The sequence below is a fragment of the Hordeum vulgare genome, chromosome 5H, assembly GCF_904849725.1.
Source record: "Hordeum vulgare subsp. vulgare chromosome 5H, MorexV3_pseudomolecules_assembly, whole genome shotgun sequence".
NCBI classification, from domain to species: Eukaryota; Viridiplantae; Streptophyta; class Magnoliopsida; order Poales; family Poaceae; genus Hordeum; species Hordeum vulgare.
Window position 1 is genome coordinate 529,354,623 of NC_058522.1, and position 17,483 is coordinate 529,372,105.

General features: G+C 48.1%; 2 protein-coding genes across 2 annotated transcripts; both read left to right on the forward strand.

Moving 5' to 3' along the window:
- The first annotated feature begins 483 nt into the window (after window positions 1-483).
- LOC123452301 (UDP-glycosyltransferase 83A1-like) lies at window positions 484-2,097 on the forward strand. Its single transcript, XM_045128943.1, has 2 exons — window positions 484-1,100; window positions 1,171-2,097. Exons 1-2 carry the CDS (start codon window positions 623-625, stop codon window positions 2,052-2,054), a joined length of 1,362 nt encoding a protein of 453 aa, XP_044984878.1. The 5' UTR covers window positions 484-622; the 3' UTR covers window positions 2,055-2,097.
- A 9,111-nt stretch (window positions 2,098-11,208) lies between these two features.
- Window positions 11,209-12,843, forward strand: LOC123452307 (UDP-glycosyltransferase 83A1-like). The gene is made up of 2 exons (XM_045128949.1): window positions 11,209-11,808; window positions 11,897-12,843. The coding sequence occupies exons 1-2, from the start codon at window positions 11,325-11,327 to the stop codon at window positions 12,778-12,780; spliced, it is 1,368 nt and encodes a 455-aa protein (XP_044984884.1). The 5' UTR covers window positions 11,209-11,324; the 3' UTR covers window positions 12,781-12,843.
- The last annotated feature ends 4,640 nt before the right edge of the window (window positions 12,844-17,483 follow it).

A 17,483-nucleotide genomic window follows, 5' to 3' on the forward strand; every position in this document is an offset into this window, starting at 1 on the left:
ATTAACATGGTTGTAGCAAAAGTAAAAAACACTAATTGTAACGAAAAATCCGACGAACTGAAGTTGCAACCAAACGTATATGCAGCTTTTTTAATGGACAAATGTAGCAAAAAAAAAACGCTTACACCAAATATGATGCTGGTTGCAACAAATTTAGACGAAAAAAGTTACATGCCAAGTCAGCGGGGCGCACGCTATGGTTGGACGACGCACCGGCCAGAAACGTTTTTTTTTTCAAACTTGCATGGATAATTTTGCTCCTCCCATACCGTGAGATGATCCAAATCTGATGAAAGTTGTTGACATGACGCCAACAGTGTAGTCAAGTACAGTTTTGGTGATGCATGCTCTGATGCAAATGTGCGGCTATATGGCTGGCCTTGATAGGCACCTTGGATCGGCAATTTCAATTGGCTATCTCCATCCATAAAGCAGTGGCGAACTAGAAAGGTTCCGTATATCTATCTCCATGTGTCGTACATCGATAGCGCCTGCCGTACTTATATATTCCTAGTAGCGCATGCGGTCGAACCACTCGCTTTTGGGATAGAAGTGTAGAAAGTACTGTATCCTACAGTACTGTATCTTGCAAGCTGGTGCTACTACCCAGTAGGTCGCATCCATGGCTGCTCCTCACCCTCACGTGATGGTGCTTCCGTTCCCAGCGCAGGGCCATGTCATGCCCCTCATGGAGCTCTCCCACCGGCTCGTCGGCCACAGCCTCGAGGTGGACTTCGTGAACACGGACTACAACCACGACCGCGTCCTCAAGGCCATGCAGGGCGCCGAGACAGGAGCTGCTGGCCCCGACGGCGTCAACATGGTCTCGATCCCGGACGGCATGGGCCCCGACGGCGACCGCACCGACGTCGCCACGCTGGGCAGCGGCTTGCCGGCGGCCATGCTCGGCCCTCTCGAGGAGATGGTCAGGTCAAAGAGGATCAAGTGGGTGATCGCCGACGTGGTCATGTGCTGGGCGACGGAGCTGGCCGCCAGGACGGGCGTCCGCGTCGCCCTGTTCTCGACTTGCTCGGCCGCCACGATCGCGCTCCGGTTGCACTTGTCCAAGCTGATCGACGATGACGTCCTCGACGAATGTGGTAAGAGGAAACCGAAACAAATAGAGCATTCTCTGTGTATTTTGGCGAGTACATGTGTGAAATATTGCAGCCACCGTGAGGAGGAACGAGACGATCCAGCTGAGCCCCAAGATGCCGCCAGTCGAGGCAGCCGAGATACCATGGGCTTGCGTGAGCAGCTCGCCGGACAGACGCAGGGTGATCATTCAGATCTTGCTCAAGACCAACCCGATGATACCGCTGGCTGCCACCGTCATCTGCAACACATTCGAGGAGATCGAGTCGGAGGCATTACATCTCGTCCCCAACGCGCTGCCCGTCGGACCCCTGGAAGCGCCGGAGTTGTCGAGGTCTGCCGGCCAACTCTGGCCAGAGGAACTGGCCTGCCTCCCCTGGCTCGACGCGCAGGCCCGCGGCTCCGTCGTCTACGTGGCCTTCGGGAGCTTCACCATCTTCGACGCGGCGCGGTTCCAGGAGCTCGCCGACGGGCTGGAGCTCACCGGCCGGCCCTTTCTTTGGGCGGTCCGGCCGAACATCACCACCGGAATCGGAGAAGATTGGCTCGACGCCTTCAAGCGCCGCGTGGAGGGCAAAGGTCTAGTCGTGGGCTGGGCGCCACAGCAGCGCGTGCTCTCGCACCCCTCCGTCGCCTGCTTCGTGTCGCACTGCGGGTGGAACTCCACCATGGAAGGGCTGCGGCACGGCGTGCCGTTCCTGTGCTGGCCATACTTCGCCGACCAGTTCTGCAACCAGAGCTACATCTGCAACGTGTGGGGCACCGGCGTCAAGATCCACGCCGACGAGAGAGGGGTCGTCACCAAGGAGGAGATCAAGAACAAAGTAGAGCAGCTGCTGGGTGACGCTGGGATAAAGGCAAGGGCGGCTACGTGGAAGGATGCGGCGTGTACGAGCATCGCAGCGGGAGGGACGTCATATGAGAACCTGCTCAAGCTTGTGAAACTGCTAACAGAATAATAAGCTTCAGATGACATGATATTTCTTCACTCAAGTCTATATATTCCTCTCGAGTAAGGTTTAATTCAACGTTTTTGCCAAAGTTGAGCAAGTGCAAATTCGTCAGGGATACCTCAAGATCAAAATCTTTGTTTGGTTATCGTTGGAGGATCATATCGCCTCCCATTTGGGACGGAGGTGATCAAGCGACACGACTCCGGAGATAGGCCATGTTTTCTTTGTGGTGTTTCGTAGAGGGGCACCCGCACCCTCCTCTTTTGCATGACGGCAAGAGTTCTTTGAAATTTTGTCCGTGAGTCTTTTGTGGCTGATTGAAAGGCCTTGAACATGGCCGTGCTCCCTCAAATCCGTGCTTGCCATACCGAGAAGAGGAGACTCTTCTTCTGGTTTGTGTTCGCTGCGCTAGTTTAGACCTTTTGGAAGACGCTCAATAAAATGGTCATGGAGCGGGTCTTTCTCAGCTGGGCCTCTCAGTCTATGTTTTTTTGGGTGTGTTTGTGCTGATGTCCCAACAAACTATTTTATTTATTTGCTACACTTGAACTTGTTTTTTGAACACGGTGGTTGCTTTATTTGTAAAGCAGCAGTAAAAGCCTATTTCAAAAATGCGAAATTGTGAATTCAGATTTGATTTGTAAACCGCACGGTCTTTCATGACTCGTGGTCATCGTGCAAAGTCAGGATGACATGGGATGAGTCTGAATCAAACTGCGGGAGGCAATGAGTCGAAGAAGGTGAGAAGAAAGGCAAGCCGTTGACCGAAGCCCCGGTTATCGACTACTCATGTGCGGTGCTAGGCTTAGGCAGAAGCATGCATGGTTGGCTGGAGCTAGGAGAAAAAGAGGAACCTTTGGATTGGGATCAATAGTTTCCTGAAAGGGAAACATTTGGGTCCAGCGTCGGTCAAACGCTTCGGTCGGTCTATCTACTCGCTCGCGAAAGCGAATCAAATCGGAGGGCCCATCATGTTATCTTCTTCTTCATCCCCGCATCCCTCTTCTTCCTTTCCCCAACCTTCCGGTTGTCATGAAAAATCCTACCCCGACAATCTCCTTTAGCGAGCCACGTCTTCTTCTTCGGCGAGCACTCTGGAACTCCCCTCGATTTCCCCTCTCTCAACTGCTCCATGACGACTGGAGCTGCAACGGGCTTGGCCGACGAAGTTGCAGCTCAGTAATTTACTACATGCTTCAACCGACGTCAAGATTTGCTACAACCGGCACCGTATTTGGCTATCGTCGGTGTCGCATTTTTTGCTACATTGCACATGGCGTCGTGATTTTTGCTACATATGCCGTGTTTCATTTTGCTACAACCGGCATAACGTTTTGCTACATCCATCACGGCTGAGCTGCATCTCGGACAGCGGAGAGGTTTCACGATCACCATGGCCAAGCTGGGGAACCTTGCTCGCGGTTGTTGCAACCGTTGATAGAAAAATCTTCAACGATATATGAAAAATGTTTCAACCGTAAGTGTTTTTGTTGGAATCAACACGAGCACCAGACGACCACATGACGCCACCGGAGCTGCTACCAGGTGTCCATCCCCGTCGGAGCTACGACCATCTTCACCGGAGTTGCGACCGTCACCACCGGAGCTGCGTCCGTCGTCACGGGGAGCTGCAACTACAAGGGGGCATGCTGCTGTATACGTGGAGCCGGTGGGAAAGGAAGGAGACGACGGCGGCGAGGGCAGCGACTGGCGCGAGGGCGGCGGAGCAAGGAGGGAAGCAGACATCTGCTGCTCTTGTCGGACGCGCTAGCCGCAGGACAAAATCGGATCAAGTATTTTTTTTTGTTTCTTTGCGTTGACCTATCCAAGGAAGAAGACGACTACTGAGGTACATATCGGACAGATGCCGCATACTGAATCATACGGCTGCGCGGTGACCAGCCGAAACGATTGGGCCGGTGGGACCACGCAGAGTATTGCCCTTCTTAAAATCAACTCCATAAATTTTCTTGTAATTGTACTCTAGGCGCTTTCTTTTATCTACGAAAATTATGTGTGGTGAAAACCCAACACAATGGTTGGTTTGGGGGTAGGTGGCATTTCCTTGTATTGACAGCTTTGGTCTGGAGGAGCTCACTACGCCTGGCCATTAGTTCATCTGGGCAAATACGCGACCCGTTCCTACTTACCAAAACATGACCGGGTTCTAGTAACCATTAAGTGGCATTATAAATTTCCTCTAGGTTCGGTAGCAAAGTTAGAAAGAGCAGAGCGTCTTGTCAGATCATGCTTTCATTGCTTACAAGCTTTGGCCAAACATTCGTAATGAGCACACCGACCTCGTATGTCTACAAGAAACAATCAAGCAATCATTTACTTATCAAGATGTTTGTTCTATTGTGGGCTCGGCAAACTTCTCTTCGGGTTGGGTCCCCTGGGTTAGTACGAATTAGGCTACTCCCAATGAATTGGTGTTAAGAGGAGGTGATAAACATATTTAAAAGTTTAACAACCAAAGCCCCTAATGAGTAGGTGTTTAACTTGTTGTAGCTAAACATACTCTATTTCATGATTTAGCTACTAAAGTTTCTTCATGTATTGATAGGCTTTTTTTTATTTATGTATTTTGCCTATGTTCACGCGATTGGCATCATTTCTTTCTAGGGTCATCACATCCGTCTCTTTTCTCTTAAATACCATGCCACATCAGATTTTTTGTGTACGTGGCAGTCTTAGCAACTGTATAAGGTGGAGCATTGGAAGAAGCCTTAGTAATGACAATATATCTGACTTGCTTAAGAAAGTTTGGGTGAGGCAGCAACCAAGCACAACATCGATTCAACATTGCAATTCTAGGGCGGGCATAATGCAATTATTCCTATGATGTGTGCCGCGCATACCACTGATCTATACCAAAAGAAAATGTCTCAAAAAGAAAAAGGAAAATTGAGGTTGTCCACCGTGACTAACAACCTAGACGAGATTGAGGAGCTGAGGCATTTAATGGATAGAAAAGTTGTGCAACAATGATAATTAAATGAGCATATTGCCCGCCTTTTATGAGATGCATAAATCAAATGGTATAAATGCTCTAAGGCACACATCGTACAAGAAGACGATAATACGAAATACTTTCATATGTTGGCCAATGGTAGACACCGATTGTCACGGAGCAAAAATAATAATCGTAGACACCGAAATAAATGTATCTTCGTGCTCAACTAGAATGAGGTCTAAATCTAGGGGAACATCATACTCAAAGAGTTCATTACTAAAACAGTGAATACTTGGACCACAAGATGGGAGCATTTTTCTTGTTATATCACTATACCTATTGACATCCCCTAGATCTTAGAGGCGGAAAATGAGTTTTAAACTGCTCCATTCTCGGAGGAGGAAATTCACGATGTGATCTTTCATACGGAGCACAAAAGTTGTGGCATCGATGCCTTTCTAGTGGATTTTATCAAACTTTTAGGTACATTATTATGGTGGACTTGTTCAGTTGTTCAACAATCTGCATACAAAAGACTTTGACATCGTCAAACCTTTGGATAATTATCCTCATAGCCAACACCAAGGAAGGAAATCTTATTCAACAATATCAATCGATTTGTCACCTAAATGCCAGTTTTTTACAAATGTTTGATCTAAGTGACTGTACAGGGTGACAGACCATGGGGAACACCCCACTAAAACTAGTTTGATGCAAGGTCAGAACATATTTGATGGTTGATTTTGGTGCCTAAAATTGCACATGGGATTCACCGGGGAAAGTTGAGGGTGGTCACCTTAAACATCGACTTCGGAAAAGCCAGCGCTAAAGTCAAGTTGCCCTTTCTTCTACAAACTCACTATACGATTGGGTTCTCGCCGAAATGGTGTAGGTGACTCTGTAGTGTAGTGGTTGTAGGATATATGGCCTAGAGACAATACTAATAGTTATTCTCTATCTTCAATTTTGTAATGAATGTTTATGTTCCATGCTGTAACTGCAATGATTCCCGAGTCTACAATAACCATGAGGCTTTGAGGGAAACTCATGTGCACGTGTGGTATAATAAACGGTAAAATGTTTTCCTAGTTATGCCTCTAAGACTTGCTCAAGTATTGCAAGGTTATCATTGTTTTCCTGGTCATGGGCAAGACTACGCCGACAATTTTGAGGGCACAATGTTAGAAGAACATTTGTCTTGAATCGACCCAAACTGATGTTATGCTCTGAGATACAGTCATCACAAGTAAATGGTTTATAATACAAATAAAGTTAACGTTTGCATAATTCCTTAGACCATGAGAGTATCGAGTTCCTAGATGCTTGCTTCATGAACTTTGGGGTTTGTTAAACGTCGTTTGTAACAAGGTGGCTATTACGACTGCTTACGGGTTCACAGAAAAATATGACAAGTAACATGGTAGCTCAAGTTTGGTATTTTGTCCTCTGACAATGCAGAGATATTCTTAGGGCCCTCTTGGTGTTACGGTATCGGTCATCGTATGGCCAGACACAATGTGATTCGATCACAGGGATGCCGAAACACGTATACGAGAAAGAAAGAAAAGCGATAACGAGGTAACTGGCATATTGTACAAGTTGTTGATCCATGAGGATGCCCACAAGTCTCACCTCGGGTGTTTGTATCATATCACGAAGCAATAAGAATATCACACGGCAAACTACAGGTTCGCTCGAATATTCATTTGTGTGGGCATAGGGATCAATATGGGTGTCCATAGTTATGATATTGATCATTGATCGAAAGTGTTTCGGGTCATGTCTATACTTCACCGAACCTATAGGGTCACACACACACTTAACGGTTATCTATGTGCTTTATACTAGACATGGAGTCTGAGAGAAAGTCGTCGGAAAAGTTTTGGAGAAAACGGAAAGGTACCAGAGAAAACACAAGAAAAATTCCGGGATTCTGGCAAAACCAAAAGGTTGTTTTGGAGTGACCATTAAGCCAAAAAGGTTTGTGACATACATCTAGAAGTTTTTGGAAGTGCCAAGATTGTTCTAGGGACTTTTGAAAAAATTTCACACTGAAAACCGAAAATGTTCCATTCCTGCCGGAAATGTCTTGGTTGCTTTTTGCTCAAGAAAATCATTGATTTGCAAATTTTGGAACGCGTCCAGATTTATTTTAGTGGGCACTGGAAATGTTCTAGGCCTACAGAAAAAGTTTCGAAATTTTTCAAACGTAGAAAAATGTTTCGATGAATAGTGAAAAGCATTGATTGGTTGCTTTTGGGGGAAATATCTAAAGGGGATCTTCCGAGAAGTTCTATGGATGGCATGGAAGGCTGGGAACCCCTTTTTTGGGGACCCCACAAGGGTTTGGACAACCAAGGGTGGTGCTCCTCCATGGAGCTCCACTTGCCATCTTTTTATGCCTTTTATGTGTGACATAAAGTGTGGGTATTTTGGTAATTTTTTGTGCCAACCATACCGCTTGGTTTTCCTATAAACAGAGGTGGAGAGGATATCTCCACACTCATTGCGACTCACATACAAATGCAATGCATGATCTGGCTGTCTCTCTCCCTTCCACCGAAATAGTTTCGTAGAGCTGAAATGTCGTCTCGGTTCTCGCAGGAACTAGTTCTTCACGATGAAGCCCTGCAGGAGAACTAACACTATACATGTGCAACCCCGTAGAGAGATCGTAGTTTTGATTTTAGCTTGAGAGTACCTCCCTAAGGGCTGTCCGAGTGACCGTTCGAGATTCTGTGAGTGCCTCCCGAAGGGCTATCCGTGAGAACCCCCGAGGGACTGTCCGGATCCCTCCCAAAGGGCATGTCCAAGGAGCTGACGAGAGAGAACATCCTTGCGGTTGGTAGGTTGTAAATCTTAGCTACTCGGATTTGCACCGCCAATCTTCATAGACTCTACTTCCACTGGTTACGAGTCGGTAATGATCAGATCCAAAACCTTTTATGCATCTTCATAGTGATCCTGGGTGTGCTCGGAGTACCGGAATTTTTTGTTTTGTGTCACATTCCCCTACAACGACATCATGAGTCGTGCTATGCATAGATGCAGGTTACGATCTAGAATACATAGAGATGTATGGGTATTGAATAATATAATTTTGTGGTAGATGAGACATATTGCTGAAAATTATTTATGCGGGTAGCTGATGAAATATGTTACCCGATGTTCTTGTTGCTCGCAAAGAATTTACATATTTGTGATCTTGATAACGAGATGGTGGGGTTTTCAATGTTTTGGCAATCTGCGATTTTGGATGTTAAAGAAGTGCTAACAGTTTGTTCAATTTCACCATAGTTAGAGAAAGATCAAACTTCACAGACTAAAGGACAATGCGGATATTATTTCACAACTCGCCGGAAGACGGGTAAAACTGAATACTTTCGCGCGGCCTCGTAGATTGCCCATTTCTCGACGATGAAGTTACACTTCTCCGCTGCCATGGCCGCCAAAACTTCCTCGCTCGCGTGCTTGCCATAGATTTACACCTCCTCCAACTGGTGCTGCTCGAGAAGGAAGAGGTTGTACCATTGCTCCTCTTGCGCGCAGGGCCGGGCCTGCAAAATCGAGGGCCTTGTGCGAAACTAAAAAGTAAGGCCCTATCTCATAAAAAATAAACTGATGATATATTATAATGTATATATATCTCGCAAAAATATTATAATATATAATATAATGTCTTACATAACAATTTGACACGTAAAAAAATCATACTTGGAGGCTGGAGGAGACAGTCACCGGTCAATTCGACAAGTCGATGTCGACGAGTCTGAAATTTGAGAGATTTAGAAGAGGCGAGGAAGGCAACGACGACTTGATATAATGAGTAATGACGAGGGGCGAGGCGAGGACGGCTCGATCTAAGACGAGGGACGAGGTAAGGAGACGAGGGCAAACTCAGAAGTCGCTAGGGCCGGCTGCTTTTCAAGGCGAGGGCTTGGCCAAGATGACAAAACGAGGCGACGAGTGATGATATGAGGCGTCAAGGCGACTTCCTGTAACCACAATCGATTATGTTGCCCGATGCCCCGATCCTATAGCCACGATCAATAACTTCCTTTAGCCACGAACACCGGTAGCCTTTTTTTCTTATTTTGAGAGGCATGTACCCTTTTTTTGGTGGGGAATCCCGTCCAGATCGGGATCACGAGAAGTTCGTTCTATCGGTCGTTGATCGCCTAGACTCTGAGATCTCCAGCCCACTCCGATGCCACCAGGCCCAGTAGCAGTTAGTTTTTTCTATACTGGGCCTACATAAATAAATTGGGACCCCTCAGATTTTTGACCTTTGTGCGGGCCACACTTTTGAAACCACTATGGGCTCGGCCTGTCTGCTGGAACACCAACATCGGTGGTAGCGCCGGCTGCTCCTCTGCCATGGCGTCGTTGATGTGTGCCTACGCCTGCTCCGTGGTTAAGCAAGGATGGACCAATGCGAGCTCTGGTACCGAGTCATCGTCTGAACACGTTTCCATAGTCGCGCTGCCTTCAGATACATCCAGGGAGTTGACCGGCATGCCGGCCTCTATCCGCCTAGCACGACGGCTCTACCAACCAACAACATGGGCATCCACCTTGTGATTTTGCTTTGTCGAGAGGCTCTCCCACAATGCCATACTGCTCGTGGTCGTGGCGGGTGTGGTACACGAGAGGAGGATGTTGAGCGGACATGACGTGGTGCACTTTGTGATGGGAGTGGCCTCATTTAAATAGAGGATGTCTGTCAGGCCAAGCAGCACGGTGTGTGGAATACAGGTGCTGGAGTTGGTTTCTCGGCCGATATGTATGTTTAATGCCGGCAGGTGAACATGTAGATTGTTGTTTGAATGTGGTAGATACTCCTCCCATCCTCTCATGTCACTCCGACATTAAATAGGTGTGGAGACCGGGACGCAGCGTGTGCGGCGCTCTTGGCCGGCGCGTGTGTTTAACTTCATTGCGATGTGTGAAAACGTCTAGGCCGGATGAAAACGAGGATGGCGCCCTCGATCGGCATGGATGTGCACGAACCACTTCTGGCGGGAAAGGGCGTGGGAGGGCGAGGAGGGTTTTGGGTCTGTCTGTGTATGTGAGATGGTCCGGACACATGCAAAGCTTCTCCCCTCTGTGTTTACAGGAAAATGAACGTACGGGCCGGTCCGCGGACAATTAAGGCTCCGTTTGGAATGTTGTTTCTTTGCCACCCTTGTAACATTTTACACTTGTATTTTCATCCCGCTTCTAGCCTCCGCTTGGAATGTTGTTTTTTTTGCCACCTTGGATTACATATCCGTATGTCGAGCGAGGGGGGGGGGGAGGGGGGAGACGCGTGGATGTTGCCGGGGATGGCGGGATCCGAGCCGGCGCGGCCGGATCCGGGCAACAACAACGACGGATGAAGCTTGGACGACGATGTATGGCTCCGGGCGGGGATGGGCTTCCCCTGCAAACCATGGGAGGGGAGAGAAACCGTGAGAGGAGGAGAGGGATGCAGGGTCGGCTTGGCGGGAGCGCAAGGGAGGCCGAGGTCGGCAGGAGGAGGAGGGCGGCGACGTGACCCGGGTTCCGGTGGGCATCTTTGGCGAGGTTCGGGGTGAGGTGGTCCTGGCGCTCGAGCTTGAGGACGGCTGCGCGACGGGACCTGGCGGGAGCGCAGGTGAGGCCGAGGCCAACAGGAGGATAGGGCGGCGACGTGAGGGCCACAAGGTTTCGAGCGAGAGGTGAGGTGGGGAAAAAACGACGAGCGCTGGTCCGTATCATATACTGGTTTAATACAAGTGTAAGCTATAAAATCAGTGTAAAAGTTACAGCCCCAAAACGAGATAACAAGCACGTACGGATGCCAATCCGGTTTCTTTCTATAGGGATACAAGTTTACACGTGTATTGAGGCCCAAAACAAGGAACCAAGCGGAGCCTAAAGTATCGTGTTGGATTACAAAACACGTTGGGACAGCCCGGGTCCTAACAGATGCAGACAGTTTGTCCTTATTGCTAGTCCTCACGCGGGATGAGACGCCGTTTATCTTATCCCCGCGAGAGGCTGACATCAAAGAATCAAATAGGGCTGGCCTTGATAGGCACCTTCCATCGGCAAATTCAGTTCGCTGTGTGTATGCATAAGAAGTGGCAAATTAGAAAGGTTCCATATCTATCTCAAGCTGTCGTGCAGTGATAGCGCCATACAAACAAGCTGCCGTACTTATATTATAATATTCCAAGTAGCACATGCGAACCACGAAGCTACTACTAGAAAAAGCTCGGTGGTCGTCCTACCTTTCGAATAAAATGTACTACAGCCTTGCAAGTTGCAAGCTGGGTAGTAGCCAGTAGGTCGCATCAATGGCTGCTCCTCCTGATCCCCAGCCTCACGTCATGGTGCTTCCCTTCCCTGCACAGGGCCATGTCATGCCCCTCATGGAGCTCTCCCACCGGCTCGTCGGCCACGGGATCGAGGTGGACTTCGTGAACACGGAATACAACCACGACCGCGCCATCAAGGCCATGGGCGCCGAGAGAGGAGCCGTTGACCCCGGCGGCATCCACATGGTCTCGCTCCCGGACGGCATGGGCCCCGACGGCGACCGCACGGACATTGCCACCGTGGGTAGAGGCTTGCCGGCGGCCATGCTCGCCCCCCTCAAAGACATGATCCGGTCCAGGAAGACCAAGTGGGTGATCGCCGATGTGTCCATGTGCTGGGTGATGGAGCTCGCCGCCACGACGGGCGTCCGCGTCGCCCTGTTCTCGACTTTCTCGGCCGCGGTGTTCGCTCTCCGGCTGCACGTGCCCAAGCTGATCGACGATGGCGTCCTCGACGAATGTGGTGAGTAGAAACCATGTCAAGTACTACAACGCTGTGCTTTGTGTCGTTGTTAAGTAACTGAAAGATCCAGTGCTTGTATGATATGCAGCGAACGTGAAGAGGAACGTGACGATCCAGCTGAGCCCCAAGATGCCGCCGATCGAGGCAGCTGAGTTGCCATGGGTCTGCCTGAGCAGCTTGCCGGACAGACGTAGGGTGATCATTCAGATCTTGCAGAAGACCCACCCGATGATACCGCTGGCCGCCGCCATCATCTGTAACACGTTCGAGCAGATCGAGTCGGAGGAGCTGGATCTCGTCCCCAACGCGCTGCCCGTCGGACCCCTGGAAGCGCCGGCTGCGTCGAGGTCTGCCGGCCAACTCTGGCAAGAAGACTCGGCCTGCCTCCCCTGGCTCGACGCGCAGGCCCGCGGCTCTGTCATCTACGTGGCGTTTGGGAGCTTCACCGTCTTCGACGCGGCGCGGTTCCTGGAGCTCGCCGATGGGCTGGAGCTCACCGGCCGGCCCTTCCTGTGGACGGTCCGGACGAACTTCACCACCGGAATCGGAGAAGATTGGCTCGACGCATTCAAGCGCCGCGTGGAGGGCAAAGGGCTGGTCGTGGGCTGGGCGCCACAGCAGCGCGTGCTCTCGCACCCCTCCGTCGCCTGCTTCGTGTCGCACTGCGGGTGGAACTCCACCATGGAAGGGCTGCGACACGGCGTGCCGTTCTTGTGCTGGCCTTACTTCGCCGACCAGTTCTGCAACCAGAGCTACATCTGCAACGTGTGGGGCACCGGCGTCAAGATCCACGCCGACGAGAGAGGGGTCGTCACCAAGGAGGAGATCAAGAACAAAGTCGCGCAGCTGCTGGGTGACGAGGGGATAAAGGCTAGGGCCGCGATATGGAAGGACGCGGCCTGTACGAGCATCGCAGAGGGAGGGTCGTCAGATCAGAACTTGCTCAAGCTTGTGAAACTGCTAACGGAATAATAATCTTCAGATGACATGATATTTCTTCAATCAAGTCTATATTCTAACGTTTGTGTTAAAGTTGAGGCAAATGCAAATTTTGCCAAACCACAATTGAGTCATAAACTGCACGATCCTTTCGTGAATCGTGGTCATGGAGCAGAGCCAAGGTGATATGGCGTGGTCTGAACCGAGCCACAGGCGGCAACGACACCAAGCGGAGGTGAGGATATGAAGGTTCGGGTGCGGGCGCTGGGGGCTGAGCAAGGTGGGGTGACAGTCAGTTGACCAGTGCTGGGTCTAGGATTTAAACTTACACGGGGCAAACTTTTAAAGGAAATGAAAAATCAATGACATGATACAATTAAATAAAGGAAAATTCTATTTAGAAATGCCGCATGATGGACATTCCGTGCAGCGGCTTGCATCCTTTCTTCTCATGCATGCATGCATGCAATGATGTTATGAGATTCGTTTTAAATGATCGGAATTCAAAAACTTTTATCTCTTAAACCGTTAATTCGATCGATGATTCGTTTTCGCCGTTGACTTTGTTTCGATGAAATCTTCAAAACTAGATCCCATGTCGACATGGTTTGACAACTCATTTTTTTTGCTCGTACTTACCATATTTGCTGTACTTACTTGTCATATTAGTAAGGACTTACTTGTCGGAAATTGCTTTTGGTGGCCGAGCTCCATGAAGACCTTTAAATTTGAAATTCAAATTTCATGAAAATTCATATTTTTACATTTCAAAAAATTATGAAAAAAAATACAGGGATAAGTGAAGGCGTAACACACATGTGTGTAAATTTTCAGAAAAAAATACATTGAAATGAGGGCTGTGCAAAAAAGACAAATCTGAGGCTTTTTTACACATGACACTATTCATCATTTCAGGTCATGAATTTGTCTTTTTTGTGCAGATCGTATTTCAAGGTATTTCATCCTAAATTTTTGCACACATACGCATAACATCCTTCTTTACTTCCATATTTTTTTTCAGATTTTTTTGAAACCAAAAAGTTTGAGTTTTGAATTATTCAAAAATTTCGGCCTCCATGGAGGCCGAGCTCCAAACGTCCGCACTCCTTACTTGTCTGATAAAAAATAACTTAATCGCCAATTTTTTTAAAAACTGCGTATAAATATGACATCTAGATATAATCAAAATGACAAGCACAAATAAATTTTTTTAGACGATTACGCGCAAAAATATGACAACTCAACATATTTAAAATCGGTGACCACAAAAAATCTTTTTTGATCATCGTTTATAAATATGATAACTTGACATAGTTAAACTAACAAACACACAAAATAGTTTTTTTGGCAAAGTTGTATGTAAATATGACAAGTTTGCATATTTAAATTGACAAACACAACCTATGACAATGCTTTTATATCATGTATAATGAAAACTGTTACATGATTTATACGAAAAAACATTAAAAGTGTCAATTAAGTTAATTTTTCAGGCAAGTAAGTGGTTAATAATATGGCAAGTGGGGTCAAAAAATGTGACAAGTATGGATGAAAAAAATAGTTGACGAAACATGTCGACATGGGATCTAGTTTCGAAGAACTCGTCGAGAGAAAGTCAATGGTGAAAGCGGATCATGGATTGAATTAACGGTTTTGTAGATAAAACTTTTTAAATTTCAAAATCAAAAGGAATCTTGGTGACATCATTACATCCATGTAGCAGTTTTCACATAATGATATCATTGCACGCATACATGCATGAGAGAGATATGTAATGGGTGATTAACAGGAGGTTAATTTTTACATTGGAATGTGATTAAGTGAGCCGCCGCACGGCAAGACGAAGGTGCGGCGTCCCTCCCTAGCGTTGTCCTTAAATTAAAGGATTCAACAAAATTAATTGGCCGAGTAGTTTGCAATCAAGAAAGATGATCAACAAAACTAACTATTCAAAGTAGATTCATTCTCAAAAACTAGGCAGATTTTTTTTAACAGCTTTGATAAGAAAAAGAATTCTGACTTTTGTGGTGGGGCTGCATCAGTGGCGGAGTATGGAAAAAAGTTTAAGGTACGGCAAAACCTTCACTAGCAACAATCGCAGCGGCCCGCTGGCCACCGGCAAAGCCGTTGGACCGCCGTTTGCGCAAGTGCCTACGCCCATGGTTGAGCCCTGTCTATCCTTTGCTTCTGCTGTTGTTCGTCTGCAGTCTGATCGCGCCTATGGTGCAGGCCGTGCATGATGGTTGTGGTCTACGACTCTTCGTTTTGGTACTTGACAAGTACTATCAATCAATGATGCCTCGTTACGATTCGGTCAATTTGTTTTGACCAAGTAACTCAGCCCAAGGCTCACGAGCGAGAGGCCTGTTGAGTAAATAGGCAATTTTCCGAGTATATTAATCCATGAAACAATAACTACCATGGCATTGACTAGACTAATGACATACTGATCTTGAGCTAACCTAGCACATACTACGCATATAGTGGATACATCTATGCAAACAAGTAGTACTGCTAGGATAAATACGAACATAAGGATAAACGAGTCATACCCTCCAATCGGCCAGTTGGCCGTAGCAGCAGCAGCGGCGGCGGCAGTATCCTCTGCCGTCTTCTTCTCGGCTTCCTCGCGGAGACGATCAGCTTCGTTTGGTGAAGACATGGCGATGACGAGGGCGACGCAGACGTAGACGAAGCAGATGGACGAAGGCGAGCAGTCGCGTGATCGCTCCCCAAAAACCTAATCGCCCCTCTCCCGTACAGGAACCGGAGAGGCGAGGTTTCGGAGGCCTGCTCTCCCGTCGACCGTGTACGCGGTAAACGGGACGGAGTCGCCGGCGGCAGCAGCAGTTCAAGGAACGAACGCGTGAGGCAGATGTGATCTGATTCTCGTGACGGCTAGGGTAGGCGATCGCGTGCTTATAAAGGCGGCTGGGTGGAGAGAACAGCCACGATCCGACGTCTCGGATCGTGCCTTGTCCGTTACGTACTCTCCGTTCCTGACCGGCAAAAATAAGCGCGTAGGTATGAGCTCGGCTCATTCCCGCAACCCGCGGCGCGGCACGTCGTGACGAGGCGGGCGGCGGAGGAGGAGTGCACGAGGGCACCTTCTCTTCTCACTCTCCAATAGCATGTGGAAGAGAGACCATTATAAAGGGGTCCAAACTCTCCTCCACTAGCGGGGTGGGACTAAACTCCCACCACCTTGTCATGCCACCACCTACATGGACCCTTGGAGATTTTTCTGAAATTCTCTAATGGGCCTAAAGCCCACCTCCAAATTTCAACAAGGCCCTCTTTTTCTTCTTTTTCTTTTCTTCTCAGCCATTAAGCGATGTATCCACGAGAGCACGACAGGATGCATTCGTATGCAGCGATACAACGTACTAGACTACCAGTACAAAATGTTATGTGCTAAATGAAGTTAGGGAGGGCGCCTGACCTCGCCCTACCGTGTCCTCCGCCTGTGGGCTGCATCCGAATTGCCAAGCAAGTGATCTGATCATCAATCTTTTTCTTATCATCTCTGTTAAATTTGCCACCTCTACTCATACACAGCATGTGTAATGCAACATAAGCAGCATACTTTTGCTTGTCATCAAGGCTGTCCCTTTTTCTAAACTGTTTGCTCAACACCTGCACAAAGGAATACAATAAATAAATGATGATTAAATGGTCAAATGAAACACCACTACTAAACAAGTGACGAAATGATCAAGTGAAAATGATCTAAGTGATCAAAGGATCAAGTGACCAAGTGATCAAGTGATCAAGTGATCAAATGAAAAAGGGACAGACAATACCTCATCCATTTGAAGTACCGCATCTTCATCAATTTCAACTACCGGATCTTCATCCATTTCACCTGCAGGTGGAGTATGGTTAAGGTATGGCACAACCATGTTCTCCATCTTCTTGCTATTATCAAACTGGTCCACTAGTACAGGAGTATTGTTGTTGGAGTATTGCTGCTAACAGCTACTGGTACTGGTGTCAAACTACTGATGCTGCCATGTCAAATTGATGCTTCTTAGTACTGCTCTACTGCTATTGATGCTGTCAAACTGATTTCATTGATGATTGTTGCTGCTGGCAAACTGCTGTCGCTGCTGATGTCATATTGACTCTTCTCTAATCTCTGATGTTGCCAAATTGACAACTGCAGCTGGAGCAGCTCCTGTGCAGTGGCGAGTACTTCAGCGGCAGCAGCACCTGATTTCTTACTCTAGTATGTCCTAAATCCAGTAGAAACAATTATGTTATCAGTAAAATTCACATTACTTCCAATTTCATTTGATACTGTCAAATTGTGATACTGTCAAGAGTATTGATGCAGTACTGAATTTGCCAAATTCAGGTTGATGAGATGAACCTGGGCAGCAACCGACCCAACAACAGCTTCAGGAATAGCCTCCACCTGGGCATGCAGCACCATCTGCAACAGAAACTCTAGGACACACGTGCCTAGGCCTGGAGGTGGAGAGGAGGAGCGCCTGGAGCTCCAAGGTTCTCAGATCTAGTAGAGGAGAGGAGGAGCACCTGGGCTTGGATCTGTGCGCAGTCGGAGATGGGGGCCAAGGCGGGGCCAGAGGTGGGGGCCTGGGTGGGGCCGGAGGCGGAGGGCAAGGGAGGGAGCGGAGGTGGGGGCGGGGGCAGACGTGGAGGTGAGGGGCGAAGGTAGAAGACGACACATATTCAAATTTAAGCGGGGGTGTTATAGTCATTATGCACCATTT